The sequence below is a fragment of the Seriola dumerili genome, unplaced genomic scaffold (genome assembly GCF_002260705.1).
Source record: "Seriola dumerili isolate Sdu_G_001 unplaced genomic scaffold, Sdu_1.0 BDQW01000036.1, whole genome shotgun sequence".
In the NCBI taxonomy this organism is placed as follows: domain Eukaryota; kingdom Metazoa; phylum Chordata; class Actinopteri; order Carangiformes; family Carangidae; genus Seriola; species Seriola dumerili.
This window is the reverse complement of record NW_019174291.1, coordinates 1,356,480-1,374,778: the sequence shown is the minus strand read 5'-3', so window position 1 is coordinate 1,374,778 and position 18,299 is coordinate 1,356,480. Positions and strand designations below refer to the sequence as shown.

General features: G+C 39.8%; 1 protein-coding gene across 1 annotated transcript; it reads right to left on the bottom strand.

Moving 5' to 3' along the window:
- Window positions 1-2,456: 2,456 nt before the first annotated feature.
- sae1 (SUMO1 activating enzyme subunit 1) lies at window positions 2,457-17,065 on the bottom strand. The gene is made up of 9 exons (XM_022738597.1): window positions 16,865-17,065; window positions 16,241-16,352; window positions 15,464-15,637; window positions 12,247-12,392; window positions 11,295-11,394; window positions 10,554-10,659; window positions 5,741-5,885; window positions 4,577-4,646; window positions 2,457-2,784 (listed from the first exon to the last, which is right to left on the bottom strand). The coding sequence occupies exons 1-9, from the start codon at window positions 16,963-16,965 to the stop codon at window positions 2,692-2,694; spliced, it is 1,047 nt and encodes a 348-aa protein (XP_022594318.1). The 5' UTR covers window positions 16,966-17,065; the 3' UTR covers window positions 2,457-2,691.
- Window positions 17,066-18,299: the final 1,234 nt, after the last annotated feature.

Here is an 18,299-nt window from a genome sequence, read left to right as displayed (position 1 = left end):
ACCTAAAGAGTCAGAGAATAAAAATATCAGTTTAGGATATTAATCATTTGGTAGATTCATAATGCAGAGAAGACTGCATGCACAGCGTGATCTTTTGTGGTTTACTTTCATTAGATAGACTCAGTGTTGGACTCCTACTTAAGAGTGTGACAAATAGTTGTTCAAATATCGACAATCATGGCAGAAGCATGAAGTCCCTCTTTATCCTTTTACTATCATTCATATGCAGTATGTATTATTTGCTTCATAAAACAAACTATACTCAACTAAATGTTTTAAAAAGTAGTAGAAATTAGATCTGGTGAATCAGTCTGGGAGAAAATATCTGTAACTCATCCAAAAATCAAAATAAACAAATTAATTCACTTCAAATTTTGCCACAGAATCTATCTTAAGAATCAATAGCCATTAAATTTCAAGTCCATATTGTGATCTGTGTGTTCCCTGTTTACAATGGTCAAATCACTCAATAGTACATTTCATTCCACTGCTGTGCAGATGACTCACAGCTGTATCTCCCCCTGAAACCAAACGGCAGGTGCAGTCTATGTAGTCTTTGGACGGGTTAAACTTTCCTGCAGCTGAATGACAGAAAGACTGAAGTTGGGCAGTATTTTTCCCTGATGAGTTTATCAATTCAATTACCAACAACCTGTCCACCCCTGTTAAACCTTATGTTAAAAACCTTGGTGTGTTTTTTTTTGACTCCACCCTAAAGTTTGAGAGGCAGGTCAATGCAGTTGTAAAAGCTAGTTTTTTCCAGCTTTGCATTTTTGCCAAAATCAAGTCTTTTCTCTCATTCAAATACCTTGAGAAAGTCACGCATGCTTTCATTTCCTCCCACTTAGATTAATGCAACTCCCTGTGCACAGGGTCGTCCCCCTCCCATCTGCAAGTGGTGCAGAATGCAGCTGACTCCTGACATGTACTAAGAAGAGACACCACATCAGCCCTATTGTGGCCTCTCTCCACTGGATTTCAAGCTCCTATGTTTGTTTTCAAAGTCTTAAATGGACAGCCCCCTTCCTATATCTCTGACCTTTCAGCCCCTTACTCCACCTCCAGGGCGTCTTACTCGATACTCAGTTCTGAGATCGGGGGTGAAGGCACCTTTCCTGTTGCAGCCCCTTGACTGTTTCATTATAGCAGCAGCCCCTCTCGATCAGATCTGCTCCCTCCTTTGATTCCTTCAAATCCAGGCTCTTTAGTTCCAATTGATGAGTTTGTTTTTAAATTATTTATTTTATCATCTATGGCTTTGACTGTGTTCGCTGCTGTTGATTTGACAGTTTTTGTATGTTGTTGTGGCGATGGAAGGCCAAAGCTTGAACTCTAGATGTGGAGAGATGCTGCTGGAGTGATTAATGGCATTGCTCACCTCATAAATTCTCCTCGTGTTATGTTTGACTTGAATGTTCTATAAAACCTTTAATATTCAGTATTTGAATTTTAGATTAAAATTTTTGGTAAACAACAGAGTGACTCAGCACCTGTTCTGCTTTTACACAACATGCAGCCATCAACACTTACACAGGTTCAACTGCATCAAAATAAATGTAATTTATTTCTATCTAAGACACATCTCTGCAGTTCAGGTTCCACGGGTCTGGCAGGTTAAACAGGTTCAACCACACACCACTCCCAGGGGCTGAGGTCAGACATGGGCCCATGCTGCTGGTATTCCCCCTCATCATGCTGTTATTGCCTCATTTGTGAGGACAGGGAAGGAAATGCTTTGAGTTTTTGTTAAGGCTCATTTGAATGCCTGTCCCCGCCCTTGAGACACCATACAGCCATGTTTGGTTTGATGAGTCACATGCTAGGCAGTGAGAGGTTATTACCAAATACAGTCACACACTCTGCTAGACATCATGTGACATCTACTGTCTTTCCCCTTTAGATCTGATTTGTTGCTTTCGAACTGAGATTCTCAACAGCACAGGTTTGATTTACTCACTTCAACCCAAACACTTCTCCTTAAGAAACTAAAATATCATTATCTATCTCCTGTATGTATTTAAATCAAAGCCGCCATGTTTTATGAGTGAGTGCAAGTTTATATCAAATGGAAAATGAACCACCTTTTTCTTTTTTTTCATTGTAATCCACCATGACACGTTTGACATCTTTAGAAAAAAACTTTGAACCAACAACAACTAGAATATAAGATAAAGTTGTTGGGTTTGGACCCCGCTGATTTACACAGCATGAGTTTGAAGTGTTGGACATGACACAAGGGTCTGTGGGGCTGAAGAGGTTAATTATTTATTTACTGAAGTGAAGTGTGATTGGATTATAGGTTATGTTTATTAGTGTTCATGGTTTGATTTTTCAGAAAATACCAAGAGTAATATATGAATGAAGAATAATAATTATTGCTGAATTTTATGACTACAAACGGGGAGATACTCCAGAAATGTTGTTAGGTTTCATAAATCCAGAGAACTGAGGCAGAATCCTTTTACTAAACAATGTTTTATTAGCAAATGTAAAAAAATCTCACCGTTTGCTCAAGAAAGTGTTTGACTCGGTGGGAAAATGGATCAAATGACAAAAGATCAGGAACAACAGATGGATTTTATGACTAGTGGAGCAAGTACTGGTATAAATAATCTGACTGAACAAACTGAGGAAAAGAGACAAGTTTTCTGGACTTGTATTTGTGTGTAAAACAGGTTCGGCGACAGTTGTTTAGTTTGGTCCAAAGTAGTCGACCACGCCGTTGCCTTTACGGCCATCGAAGAAGAAGAAGTTCCTGTGGGGAGGGTCTCTTTGGGAGAGAGCCTGAAGCCAAAGACAGAGAGGGAGGGAAAACATCAATGAAACTTTCCAGTGTTGTTTTTAATGAACCGTTAAAGTCAAGTAAAGTTAATATAATCATTATCATTAGTAAGATTTTTGAATTTTTGACCTCTTCCAGAGCAAATGCTTTCATTCTGGCAGGTAAAATTGTCAAGGTGAATGTTTCATGGTATCAACCAGTACGACCAGTTCTAATATCCCTTCTCCATTTTCCTGCAGGCCCACACGAGACCTGCCCGTCACACTCAAAGGTCTTCAGAGGTTCAGAGTGCAGTTTGTGTGTGAGAGTGAAGTGTGTCAGATTCACCCGGCGAGACATCAGTTAGCCGGTTGCAGAGAGTTTCATCATCATCACAGAGACAGCAGGTTGGCCTTGTGCCAATATAATCCAGTCTGACTGAACTCTATCTCCTCCCTCTCTCTCTCACCCACACACACACTGACCTGGACTCCTCTGTTAACCTCAGGCTGAGGACACATGCATCAGACTCAGAGAAAACTAGTTTCTAATCTTGTCAGTGTTGTAATTGAACTTTTATTCAGGTCACACACACAGAGAACGGCCCATTTCCTCTGTATTTGTGAGTTAGACTCTGTGCATTAAGTAATGATCCTGTTTTTATCTGTGGGATGAGTTCTAATGATTCTAACAAACTTATTTACCATTCTGAGTCTGTGGATCCCACCAGAGCTTTTACTCAGTTTGTGGGCTTAAAACAATATTCTGTGTCAAGCATACAGGATGCATATATAATATTATCAGTGGTCTTTGTGTGTTGCAAGTGATCTTCATATATTTATTAATATATCTTTATTCATTTTATCTATTTACACTTATCATTTGTATTTATTTTCAGTGAATTTGGACATTTATTGTTTTTACTTCAACTGTGATATTTGAAAATAAAGTTTATGGATCAATCGTAAAACATCCTGCTACAGTTCTAGTACTACAACTCTAACAACCAATTTTCAGAAATAATTGACAAAAATGTTGAGTGTATGAAAGTATCGGCATATATATATGTATAGAGATAGCCAGGGCCGGAGGCATTATGTTTTCGGGTTGTCCGTCCCATTTTTGTGAACTCAAGAATGAACTTATTAGATTTTGGTGGTCAAAGGTCAAAGGTCACAGTTTTGGCCTCTTGAACATGATATCTCAAGACCACCTTCAGATTTGGCACAAACGTTAGATTTCGGCGGTCAAAGTTCAAGGTCACTGTGACCTCACTAAACATGTTTTTGGCCATAACTTCAAAATCCATACACTAATTATGACACAATGACTATAAGGACAAATTAATGTAGTGATAACATTTTATGTCCAAATGGTCAAAGGTCAGGCTCTAAACTGTAGTGAATACTGTATGTACCGTCAGTGTTAGTGCAACTGTTCAGTCATATGTTTTCCATCGGATTTCATACTGTCCCACCATGGTCTTTAATCCGACAATATCAATGAGTTTATTATGTTGTTAAGCCGGAGGACAGTATAAATCATTTCTCCTCCTGAGAGGCTGCTGCTAGAGCGTCACACTGCGTCTGGCTGTGGTCACAGTGAAAATCACTTCTACACAGAGCAGAGCTGCTGCTGTTTTTCTGGATCTGACCCAGAACCAGCTGAGCGGCCACCTGTCAGCTGACCGACTCCCTCACACACCAGACTGTTCCTCTTCGTCATTGACTATAGCAGAGTGAATGTTAACATGAACCCATTCAGAATGCTTCCTGAAGGGCTGCCCAGAAAGCCTCATCATGTTTACACGCTTACCTTGACAACTTCCTGTCCCAGAACTCCTCCCATGACAGCGCACACTGGAGACATCTCAGAGAAGCAGTAGCTGAGGACAGACAGTACAAGGAAACATGGAGCACTGTGATTAAACGGAAAGTGTGATGTTCAGGAAGTGAGAAACACGAGAAAGTTACTGACTCCAGAGCCACTAAAACCTCTGTCTGGACCCCTGATAGGTTGTCAGCTGATTTATACGTCGTTCTGTCTCACAACACCGCTGTTACTGTGGTGACGGAGTTGAACTAAATGCCTTTTCACTCACAGTAGAAGAATGAACGTTTGAGTTAATCGAAGTCTGCAATCGCACAGATGATGGTACAGATAGTGTTAATGCGGAAGTTATTCAGGCTCAAAACACTAGTGTGAAATTGGTTCTGACGCAGACATTAACATTGTCTGACCTCCACAGTGTGGATGTGAAAGTGTAGTTATTAAACTCTCACCTGCATGACTTATCTTATGATTTCTGATGATCTACAAACTCTACCAGCTTTTCCTGCATTGCAATCAGATGAAATACAGAATTTCATAAACATCTAAAAACATAAAATTGTAAAAGTGGAACTGCAGCCAGGAAACATAAGTAATGAATACACAGCTAGTGAGAGATCTGCAGACGGGCAGATTTTATGCCTGACTATCAGCCCTATGTTGGCAGCCCACTCTGTCTTCAATGACATGATGCTTTTTCAAGGTTAGAGTGCTGTGAGTGTGGTTTTGGTGAAAAGACATAAAGGGATCTATTACAACAACTAGGTTTTGATGAAAGGTTTATTGGGGCAGCTGGGTGTCACAAGGACAAAATAAAACCTGGAAGTGTCTTATAAGGGCACAGACATATTGTATCATGTTTTTTTTGTACTGGGAAACCCACCAAAGCAGCCCTGTGCACACCAACGGATCAGTGTATAGGGTCGCAGCAAATTACTGAATTATAATAAACATCTTCACATTAAAAAAGGAAAGGACACCTGCAACAGGACACATTGGTGTTGTGGGTGGTTGTGGGTGGGTGGTGTTTCTGGATCCTGCTGTCAACCTTCAGCTTCAGCCCCTTGCTTTAAAGACACTTACTGGGTTCATTCGAATTGCACGTGAGCTTCTAACTCCTGTGTGAGTGAGTCACATGACAGTTTGTACCTGATGAAGTCATCGTTCAGGAGGTCACTGCTGACTGCCAAGGCCTCGAGGACGTCATCGCGGATCTGTCTCAGGAGCTGGCTGTCTCCTGCAAAGGACTGTGGGTCGGGGTCACGGCCCTTGTCTGTGCGAAACTTCAACAGTACTGTGGGGAAGGTGGGACGACAGAGAAAAAAGAAAGGAGAGCATTAGAAGCAAACAGAGGGAAAGAAATGACAGTTGAGGGTCTGGAAACAAGTTTACACCATTTTCAAAAGCAATATTTTCCATATAATGTATTGCATTATTGCCAGTTTCATTGCCATTTAATTTCATTACACTTTCAAGTGACTTCCACAGTGAATTATCATCTTATGGAAAGACAACATCTCTTCTTGCCTGCTGCTCCCTTTGAAACCGGATAAGATCGGTATGTGGTTGCACCATCAACCATCTCATCCGATTAGGCCTACGTTTCCCCACATCAAGTCGAGAGTGTGAACACACACTGATGCACACAAACACCTGCACATGTTCAATATTAGGGTGGAAAAAAAACTCCTTCCTGTCTCTGAGAGTCAGCTTCAGGACTGAGAGAGAAATTAAAAATCAGAAGCATGCACTTAATTTGGTCATGAGAGATATTTCAAAGAGTAACTGACTGACAGCAACTGCACCACCCAAGGTGCAAACATCAACACTTCGCCCCCAGATTTCCTGTTCGTCCATTAACTTAAACCACATAAGGAAGTCAAATCCTCCCACGGCCATTTCCACCAGCGTGACACACACACACACACACACACACACACACACACACACACACACAAATACACACACACACACACATACAAGTAGTGCCGATGAATCATTTTGGCACCTCAGCTTTGCCCTTTATCAGAGAAGCTTTGTTAGTAGAAAGTTAAAGACTGGCACAAATGGCATCACTCTCAGGTCTGCACCAGGCAGGAAATCAAGCAGAGTTTCATCACAGAATATAATAATGTGCACATGGATGGAACAATGATAGTATCTCTAAACCTACTCATGTAGGTTACAGGTGAGGGGAAATATTCTTGATGGCCCTTTATGTTGAAACCTGCACATGAAGGTCAAATACAATAACAAATAATTTTTTCAGTATATTAAAACAATATCTGTATAGAGTGAGAGCAGGTTCATGCTAATTTACCAGAGCTGGTAGGAGAATATCTGTCAAAGTGAGTCTGATTTATTTTATTCTTATATGTGATTTTGTCCAATTATTTATAAATAGAAGTCTGTGTCTAGTCAGACTATCTATATATTAAAAAAGGAATCACATAGATCAAAGATTATAATATAAGCAAACACACACACAGACACACACCCAGCCCGCGGTTCAGATCACCCGACTGTTCCTAGTGAGACAGGAAGCAGTTGTAACAGAGGAAGAGCCACTTCCTCATCGGTCGCCCAAAACAACAACCGCTAGATCCAATTATAGAACAGCGGAGGAATAATAACACTACGTCCTGTCTCACAATCACTAAATTAAAAAAACAAAACAACAACAACTAGACAGTGTTTCCACTCAAGACATTAGAGGAGACTTGAGGACAAGGCAACGCCACAGTGGGTAGCAGGGTTTCAGAGTGGGTAGTTATTAGACTGAAGACCCGATGCCTGGCACGAGCTAAAATTAACCAGCCAAGATGTTCAGAATCAAAATGCACCTGCAAACGATGCGTGACTAAGAAACAAATTGGCTGTTAAGTAAACAAATGTAGCAGACAACCACCATCACATGACTGGCTGCTACTGGTGAAAGCCTGTCCCATAATGCACTGTTTGACATGAAGGAGACATAAATGATCAGTCAGTCAGTGTTGTTCACATCAATTTAATTATGTTTCAAACACTTACACACCCTGAGAGTTAATCTGAGGGAATAATGAATTCCATGAAAACTAATCATGTGTGAAAAATATTGGCTATTGTAAGATTTTCTGGTATTTTCTGTTTCTATTCACTTTAAAAGCACAACAGTGGTTTAATCCTAAAGGAGCTAAAACAAGATTGTGTGAATTGCTGGATATGCACCAATATAATGTTTTAAAGCTGGGAGCAATAACTGTATTTTTCAGTCATTTTAGTCGATGATGATAAAGATATGTGTTTTTGTGAAGGACTTACAGGAGTGCTTTATGCTTTTTAGACATGAAATCATTAATGCTTTTAATTAACACGCTGTCACATGTGTTTGTGTGATCATCACAAAAACATCCAGTGCCACAGTCAAAATAAGACTAGGCTGAATTAGTCATTTCTGTTGCTGTAGTTTGAATACGCTCATAGCACATGATGTCAACATGTGCATCTTATTCCCTCTGTCCTCACATGTGAGAGATATCGTGGTGCTTCACTATGGAGTCCTCACTTCTTCACATCAGCGTCGTTGGCTCATGGACAAAGTTTGCAAAATGTCTCTCATAAGTTGTATTTGTTAATGATGACAGATGTTACTGTAATAATACTATATATACCACCGGAATGTGGATGAGACAAGTGTAGCAGCAGCCACGTTGTTCCCAGTGAAAGCTACCCATAATCCAAAGCAGTAAAGGTCCGAGAGCTCCAGAGGAACTAAAGTGTGAACAGAAAAAGGACTGAGGCCCCATCAGACCTGAAGTGGACCAAAGAAAGAGCTGAGTCCCTTTTCTGCTGGTCCACTTTCACAGGAGTTTGGTTCATGTAAAAAGGACTATATGTGAAAACACACTGATATTCTGTCACTTCTAACTTGATCGTTTGACAAATATAGCCAAAAAAAATCACAGCACAGACTTTGCGTTTAACTTACAGTATGTGTTGTTGTCTGACAACAAAAACAGAAAACATGTATTGCTGCTATGTATATGCTGTATTAAAATAAATAAATATTAAAATACTGTATATGTGAGGACAGAGAGGAGGAGAGAAGAGAACAGATAGAGGACAATAGGCAGAATACAAACAGCCTATGATGCAGTCCAGCCATATACAAGGTTTTGACCTAGTCTTGATTTATGCTGCCTGGGTGCAGAGTCGCTGCATGGAAGATAAATTATTTGCAGAAATGCTTTTATTCGCACTCTCATTAATTCACATCTATTTAAATATGGAATGATTTTTGTAACTTATAACATGTTGCACAGTTGCGCTGCCATTTTTGTTGCATCTACTTTTTGAGTAGAAATCTTGATTAATGAGGAATATTATAAATTACACATTATCTTTAAATATCATATTAACTTGTAGAACAGCGCTGTTTCGCTTCATATTTGTGACAGACTTGAATTTAACTTTCATTATTTACTGCATTTATACACAGGTGAATGTGTCTGAATTCACAAGTGTGAACCCAATAACCATTTCTGGTTGTTTCCTGTTGCTATATGCTTGTTGTCATGCGGTGTAGGTGTCGGGCTGTTCTCTATTCTACGCTCAGTGCACATGACTGGCCATGGACAGCCTGTGATGGAAACTAGTGTGAAGTGTTTGGGGATGGTGCAGGGCCAGGTGACAGGAGGGACAATAACAACTGTTATGAGAAGGTCATCACACACTGTAAATAACCTGAAAAACAGGAAGGTACAATTTAGGGTTTATTTAAAGGGTCAAATGGTCCTTAAGGTGCAACTCAGCGTAACTATATAGTTTTTTTTCCCACCAAATTGCAGTAAATTTTACAAAAGTCTTAATACGACTTGGCTTGTTTTTGTTGTTTACTTCTTTTTTTTCCAGACACCGCTGACATCTCAAGGCCGAGGTTGACCTTTAACACTCCGCCCTTTGCTCAAGAATGATATTTAACAAACGTGATGGACGTGGATTTCCACGCATGTGAGATGACAGCTCATTCGCTAGATTGGAACCAGTCATTTTTGCATGTTCATTGTATGTGTTTCAGTCCTACGCATTTTCAGTTTCTAATTTCTATACTTTTTTAGACCTTTCAGGATTCCTTCATCAGCTCTCTGTATGGAAATTCTGTTCGTCTCTTACCTCCCACACTGACATTCAGAAGACCTCTTGTGTACTTTACCGCTCATTAAAGTGTGAGTGCATAGTTTTAAAATAAATATGAATTCCTTACAAAATATTTATCAAGCTGAAAAAGTTCTTGAAATAAAACACAGTGCTGTGGAATTTTAAAGCATAAAATTTGTCAGATTTAGAGATAATACCGCCACCAGTTCAAGAACATGTCAAGACCTAAACAATTGTCAAACTTCAACTTCAAAACCTTTTAAAACCCAGAAAATGTTTTTTCCATCTTTGCGGTCTAATTATTTTCATTATCCACTTGCCTGTATTGACTGTGTTTTCACTTAATCAAGTAATTGTTTAAAATGTGAATAATAATGGAAAACCTGACACATCGTCTGGGACTGCAAGATGCACAGCTGGAAGAAAATGAACATTATTCAAGTCTCAACACAGTGAGAGGTCAATGGAAACAGCTGGTGTAGTAGATGAAACTGTGAGAACAGACGGACTACAACATCATGTTAATCTGCTTGTTTTGGAAATATATAAATGCTGAAAACCTCAATAAAAACTTAAGTGAAAAAATGTAAATAATAAAACAATGTCCATCAGCAGTAAACAGAGCTCCAAATGCTTCAAATTATGAAATTAGGTCATTGTTTCTGAGAAATATTCAAAAAATACCAAAGGTTTTGAATTTAAAGTTGATATAAACCACAGGAAAAAAAACAAACTTTCACATTTAAAACCTGCTAAAACGTAAACCCTTAACACTAAATCCTGTATACTATTATTTCCTTTATGAAATGACACTTGTAAATACCGTGAAGCAGGAAGTAGTCCACTGGTGTTCGCTTCAGACCAGCTTTGGCCTTCTCACTTGTCCAGTCGACCTCCAGAGCCTCCTTCAGAGTGCAGAAACTGGCCGTCTGATTGGATGAGAGATTTAAAAAAAAAAAAAATTTAAATATCAAAAAAATTACACAACTGAGATAAATTAGTATCACAAAACCTGTTTAATACAGAAGCCTTGAAAAGCAAGTGAACATTTTTTATACTTGTGCCAGGATCATTTTTTAAAGTTTTTGTTTCAACTGTATAAATAACATCTGAGTGGCAAGCTTTTTTTTTCTGGGAAGAAAAAAAATTTGAAAAATGATCCTGGCAAAAAAAATTCACTGGCCCTCTCAGGGCTTCTGTACTTTTAGAACAAATGGAAATATTTTAGAACATTTATTAATCAGACAGGTTGTTTTCAAACTAGTTAGTAAGATATAACAAAAAGTCATACAGGAGGAGGATTGTTTTTATTTTACAACCTGTGAGAAGAAGATAAGACTTCACAAATGATCTGAAGTATTTTGACAATGTTTTTCCATTTTGTGTAATTTTCTCAATATTTTCCACTTCTCCTCTCGCAACATTTTCAGTTGAGTACCTCCAGCCTCTGTTTAAAGGAAGTCATCTTAGCCACCACCCATACAGTGGTTTCATGGAGCCAGAGAGATGGAAAATATCTTTATAGGAAATATCTGGCACTGATATATGATCTACATCCACCTACCTTTTTCACCATGGTGGTCTCGTTTGGGTCAACTTTGGCTTTCTTTGCCTCTGGGCCGTCGTTAGAATCTCCAGTCGGTTTCACTACTTTGGGTTTCTCCCTGAAGACAGAGAGAGAGAGAGAAGAGAAACATCCTATATCATCAGTTTATTCATCCATGCCAGCTGTAGTGGACCTGACAGCTCCAACAACAGCAGAAAACAGTGTCTGGTTGTTTGAGCAGAAGAAAATTAATTACAATTCCATCTGTAAAGAAAGTGCTTTGTGACCATAACTTAAATTCAAAAATGATATCAACATCACAGACAAATCAGCAACACTAACAGCAACACTAGACTGTGGAGCCCAGATTACTGAACTTAATAGACTGTTAAAATAACCACTAATATGCAGCAATAAAACTTCCATTATCAACAATTGTGGCACACTGAAAAATATCTTATTTTTGTCAATATCACCTTTGTGTGAAATTTTGTCATATCCATTATAATTTAGTGCATTAATTCTTTAGTTATGGCCAGAAAAATCTTTTGTGAGGTCCCATTTACATTGACCTTTGACCTTTGACCACCAAATTCTAATCAGTTCATTCATTCTTGTGTCCAAGTAGATGTTTGTGCCCCCCCCCCCAGCAAGGCTTTCCTGCGATATCATGCTCACAAGAATGGGGCCAACGAGAGTTTACAGTGGCGCTGACCTTTGACCTTTAACCATCAAAACAGAATCAGTTCTTCCTTGAGTCCAAGTAAATGTTTGTGCCAAATTTGAAGAAATTCCCTCAAGGCGTTACTGAGATAACATGTTCACGATAACGTGATGGACGGACGGACGGACGGACGGACAACCCGAAAACAAAGATCCTGCATCCACAGCTGTCGCCAGCGCAGAGGCATTAAAATGAAACTCTGATTGTCACAGGAGCAAATTCACATCAGCTCCACACTCAACTCACTCAACATAGTTGTGCTCTTGTCCGAGGTTGCAGAACATGTAACCATAGTAACCATGGACGTCTCCACAGAAGACCTTGATGTTGCGCTGAGAACAGAGCTGGTCGACCCGCACCATCAGGTCTCTGGAGCAGCCTGTCAGACACACCTGAGGGAAACAAAAACACACAGGTGGGGAAGGTGAGAAGGTTATTTCTTGTGCAGAGTTTTAGAGTCTTTGTGCTGGACATGTAGTTACTTCAAGGGTTACGAGCTGGACGTTGTGGGACATGGTTAACCGAGGTTAAAGAGAGCCGTTTCTTCCTCAACATGTATTCAACATGTTTTTCAGGGCAGTTTTACACTGTATAACACCGCAGCAGTACAGAAAAAAAAAAACTTTCAGTTCAATAAGGCAAAGTTGCTGTTAAGGTTACACTCCACCTAATTTCAACTTCTCCGCTGTCCCAGAATCCCTGTGATCCAGAGACGCATGTAAATCTAGTTTTATTTGAAGCCTCTGTAACTTCTATCTTCTATTTCTATTTGGATTCTATTTGGATTCTGGCTTGTTGTGTCCTAATATCAACAATGTGAAACAAGGATTTTATCCAGGACGTGAACTTGACAGGTCTGAACCAAACACAGCAGTGTTTAAGAGACTCCTCTCAAAGGAGCCAAATAACTCAGGCGCTACATTTGTTTTGCTTCTTATTTTAAGAAAGGCTTCTGTGTGTAACAAAGATACAGGCTTTACTGTTTCTATAAATATTTCCCTCCTTCACAGTGTGTGCAGAGATGGATGTTCACGGACCTCTCGCTGTCAATGAGATACAGTTTACGTATTCATAACATGGTTTGTACAGTTGATACCTTTTTGTAAATTCAATGTCTAAAAATGAAAATTTGAGAAACTGAGCTCCCACCGCATTGATCTGTTGAGCACCTTCTCCTCCTCTGCCACCCTGCTGTTTTGTTATTGTGCTTTTATTCAACTTATTTCCTTTCACATTAACATAACACTAAACCTGCTCGCACTTAATCCCTAAGGTACACACAGACATATTTCACTTCTGAAAATGTCTGCAATTGTAAAAAAAAAAAAAAAAATCTTGGAACAGCAAAACAACTGAACTCTGGCTGGTCAGCTGCCAAACTGACAGAGACACACCTACAGCAGCAGCTGAATGACCACACAAAGCTAGGGTGGACCACTGTCTGATGAGTGTAAACAGAGGGGGGGGGGGGAGGGTTGGGCGTGGGTCCACCTTATCCTGCTGACCCAGTCCAGCACACCCAAAACCTCCCTCTGCTCACTGATAAGACTGATGCTGCATGTCATGGCATCACAGCAGCAGGCAGACCGGGGCCAAGGTCCACTGTTGGCAAACAGGTTGTGAATGGTTTCAAGTGTCTTGAGATAAAAGATAACAGCTTCAGAGCAGGATCTCCTTATCTGGAGCATATATACAGCGTGAGACCGTAAAATAAAATGGCTCAGTTTCATCTTCGACACAAAAGTTGGAACAGCCCGGAGGATACACAATTAACCTCCACCTTTTTCCTTCCTAGAAATGATATGAAGTTTTATCTGACCCAGAGTAAGGACGTGATTAACGCATGAGAAAAACAAAGGGAGGAAAGCAGGAAAACTGGAATCTCCCTTTTTAAAAAGGAAGCCGTTAAGGGCAAAGAAATCTCCCATTAACAACATATTAGTCAAATACTAGTCATTTCACCTGAGACAATTTTGAATTTGTGTTTTTTTTCATTTGTGCTTTGATGCAGTTTTCAGGTACTTTGAATGTGTAAGAAACAGAAAAGAAGCTGCATACTTATTGGCCTTTCGTGACATTATTCTTGGAAGAAACTAAAACAAATTACTGCATTTAAAAAAAAAAAAAAAAGTACTGTAAGCAAGCAAAGAGAGTGACTGAGAGAATCAGTAGCCAGTCAGCTGTACTCTGCGAGTACCAGATGGACAGTGTGTGCTTTTCTATTGTATTCATCCCTCAGTAATTAGGCCTCTCATATGAAAATTTTGACCACACTCCAACCGTTCCACTTTAATCACCGTCCATCTTCCCACTGAGCCACACACAGATACATGTGTGGAAGCAGATAAAAGCAGTAAGTGGTCTATAGCAGAGAGAGAGATAAAGAGAGAGAGAGAGAGGGAGAGAGGGAGAGAGGGAGAGAGAGAGAGAGACCCCCCTCTGTTTTTCTGTTGTTTTTTTTGTTTTTTTATCTCTAGTCTAAACTGTCCCGCCTTCTCTTCTCTAGGCCTCTCTTCCTCCCTCCCTTTGTCCTACTAACATCCATCTCATCCCGTCCTCACTTCACTTCATCCTACTGATATCGCCCTCATCTTCCTCCCGTCCCTCACTCCCTCCTCCTGACCCTCACTTCACACCCCCACAGGGAGAAGGCTGCCGGCAATTCAGACACAACACGAGGGGAAAAAATCTCTCTCTTCTGATGCTGATGAAATACAGTCTTCCACTCAGTGGTGATAAAACTGACATACAGTGTGTGTGTGTGTGTGTGTGTAGCTGCCTGTGGAAATCAATGAAGCAACTTTTATCATGTTACCTAAAAAATGTATGAGCACTGCTGTGAGCCCTGCACGACCATATAAGGCAAACAAAGACCTTAAACCAGCAACTGTACTCTTTATGTAATTAATGTGCTAATTGTATTGTATGAAAGAAATTCAGGACTAAATGTAACCATTAGTATTTACTGAAGAATGACGCCAAGCCGATGTCATTACTGCAGCCTCACTTTATAGAAATCAGCTTAATGCAGGTGTTTTGGTCCTGGAGCCTGACAGAGCCAAACATGGAGATTTCTGTTTTTCTATAGTCAGTTCTACAATATGGGCGACAAGCGACATCTAGTGGTCACATTGAGAGATACAAGACTGAGTGCTGACAATAGTTTGAAGCATCTCAGAGGAAACAATGCTACTGCACAAACTGTTTTAGAAATATATATTAACATAAAACTGAATTCAGACAGGACTGTGAAGAGATACTTCAGTGGCGAACATTTTTCACTTCAAGTATTTTAAAGTGCATTTATCCTTTAACACGGCCGAACACCTGATTTAAAGAAAATACACATTTAGTGCACTTTAAAGTAAAATCATTCAGCTCAGCTCTCAAATGTGAATACAGCTGTCTTTCAGTTATGCAGTGTACTTGTGACTGTTTTCAAAAAAGTTTTGTTTCCACTCACTGCATCGAACTGCAGAAAGAAGTCATCTGGTTTGTCTTCGACTCTGTCTGTGTCGGCATGAACCTCAACCATCGGGTTGAGGTTCTGTGCGCGCTCCAGAGAGGCCTGGGCCCGATTCTGACCCTGAGCCGTCACTGGAACCAGGAATTGAGCTCGGCATGACTCCTCTGACACCTGGTGGACACACAAATAGGGAATGCATAGCAGGGTGAGGATTGTGTTGTACTTGGTAAGAGTTTCCCTAAAGGCCCTCACTCTCATGCAGCTTAAGGCTCTGTCTGGATGTGATTTAGCTGAAGATAATTTACACTGTGTATCCAGTGGACATTTACCTCCACTGGAGATTCTGTGTTTCCATTTGAAAAAAAAAAAAAGGTTTTTCAAATATTCATCAATTATTTAATTACACAAGACCACATAGAGCAAACACATCCATACTATTGATTAATATTGTCTTTAAAACTATATGAGGCCACAATTAAGCTGCTGTTGCAACATTATCACAATAAAAATAGCTGGTTTCTTTCACCACTGAGAAGTGAAAATCATTGAAGGCTATTACTTTACCACATGCACTGTCTACTGGGCATGCATAACACTGCAAAGGCTTCAGCTGCCTCATAACGGCCATCTACCACTCCATTATTTTTATAGATATTTAGTTGATTGCTGAAAACAAACATTTCTAAATTTAAACTGAAGCACAAATTCTCACTGTAGGTGACAGTGTGCTCTGATGATGAAGGGGCACCTGACTATACTGTAAAGTATGTGTACCTGTTCATGATCCAGCAAAGTGAGTCCTTTAACCCCAGCCAGGATTAGGTTTTTGGCTACTTCAGCCCCAAGACCACCTAAACCTGCCAAGAGAACACGGGATCCTCGTAACCTGTAAAAAATAAAATAAAATAAAGCGCACATGCAGATGACATGTCTGGGGACTGCTCACTGTATGCTGTGTAATGTGATCTTGTGCTGTGTGGATTGTTAAGCAGCAACATACTGGCAGACCAAAACTAACTACGATTAAAAGCGACAGTAAAATCAGAGTTTAAGGGGTTTGTGCATTTCATTGGCATGTGGAGTATTACAAGTGTCCTGTGACGTTTACTTTACGGCCTCTTTACTAGCCTCTTTGTCATTTAGCTCAAGTTTGTAGACAATGCAAAAACAATGCAAATGTAGACAATGCAAAAACCAAGATCTATGCAAGTATTGATATAGATAATCACATGGAAGCTCTCCACACTACAAAATCCAATAATTATTAAATCACATCTGCCCGCGGATTAAAACGTTAAATCAGACACAGACACTGGTCAAAACCGGTGCAGCAAGAGTGCGACAAGTGAAACCTTCCGCTGCACTGATTAGCCTGGTGAGCTAACTAAGCTAACTGACCTCTTCTGGGCATCAAGCCCCCATAGTCGAATCTGGCGGTCGTACTGTGCCGCCTCTTCCTCGCTGATGACCGGGTCCTCCTTCTCGATCATATCGATCATTTCAGTTCACTCTAAAGGCGGTAATTTCGGCGTAAAGTGACAGTATTTTGCAGCTTGAGATGTAGATGTTTCAAATGCCGCGACAGTCCCGCTGAATGGGCGCTGGATGATGACGTCAACAGAACAAAACAAAAGATGTGTTTTCGAATTCTAAATACAATTTCAAACATTTCAAAATAATCGCTGCTAATTTGTGGTTATTTTCCTTTGGTTTTTCTGTTTATTTGTTGGGGTAATTTGTCCTTGATTTTGCATCTAGAATGTATTTGTTATCGTGTTTTCTTTTTTGTTTGTAGTGTCTGTAAATAAAAAGTAACGAAATAATTTTTCGCTGTTGCTGGCTGTGTCGGCCATTAAGCTCGTCAGTGTTACTTAAAAATCATGAGTATAAACGTTTAGCTTGTGTTCGACATTTTTACCTTTATAAGACAACGTTGGGGGCTGCACTTGTGTAAATTTTCCCCTGGTTTTGGTCTTTTACGAACTATTTCACAGCCATTTTTGTGATACTTGATCTAGCACAGATACAGCTAAATGAGCAATTCAAGGAATTTGAGGGGAAATAAAGTTAGTTTTGGGACTCCCAGCTATTTTACACAAGTCCTACCTATGGTAGCAGTGGGAGACTCCTTTATAAGTACAGATTGCAATTACAGCATATTATACGACAGGTACTACCGAAGTCCCATAAGCAAAGCCTTTTGGGTAATATAGTGACGAAATTTAATGTTGGTGCTTGTGCCCAGTTTTATATTCCTATTGTGAGACTGAGGGCAACAGTTAGGATCCAGGATCACTATGTGTGTCACTTAGTTTGTAGTCATTGGAGCAGGTGCAAAATGAAGTGAATAATGCACATTCAAAACATAATATGAAATAAGAAGAGCATCACATTTTTACCCAATTTTGAGACAACATGTTGTAAAGGGGGGCTGTGTGTTATTTTTCGGCAGATTTTGTGTATATTCTAAAAGAAATTTGTATTGAACCAATTTTGGAGAATCTAGACACAACAAACATCTACATATTGTATTTCAGCATAGCCCCTTCGTCCTGGATGTCTAGCCTGACCAAAACATTGCTCTGTATTGCTGAATTTGCTCAGTCAACCTGTTATTGCGTACAGATTACCACACACCCAACAACATTTTATTTGATCAACAATCTAGGGTGCTTAAGATGCTAAGACTCTCTGATTTGACGGGTGGGTTTTATATGAAATTCATGCCTAATTAAGCTGCACTTATTTAAACGCTCTGTAATCATTATGATCTGAAAGTGCACCTGTGAGTCAAACTAGGGGGCTGATTTAACCCTGACGATTTCACATTCGG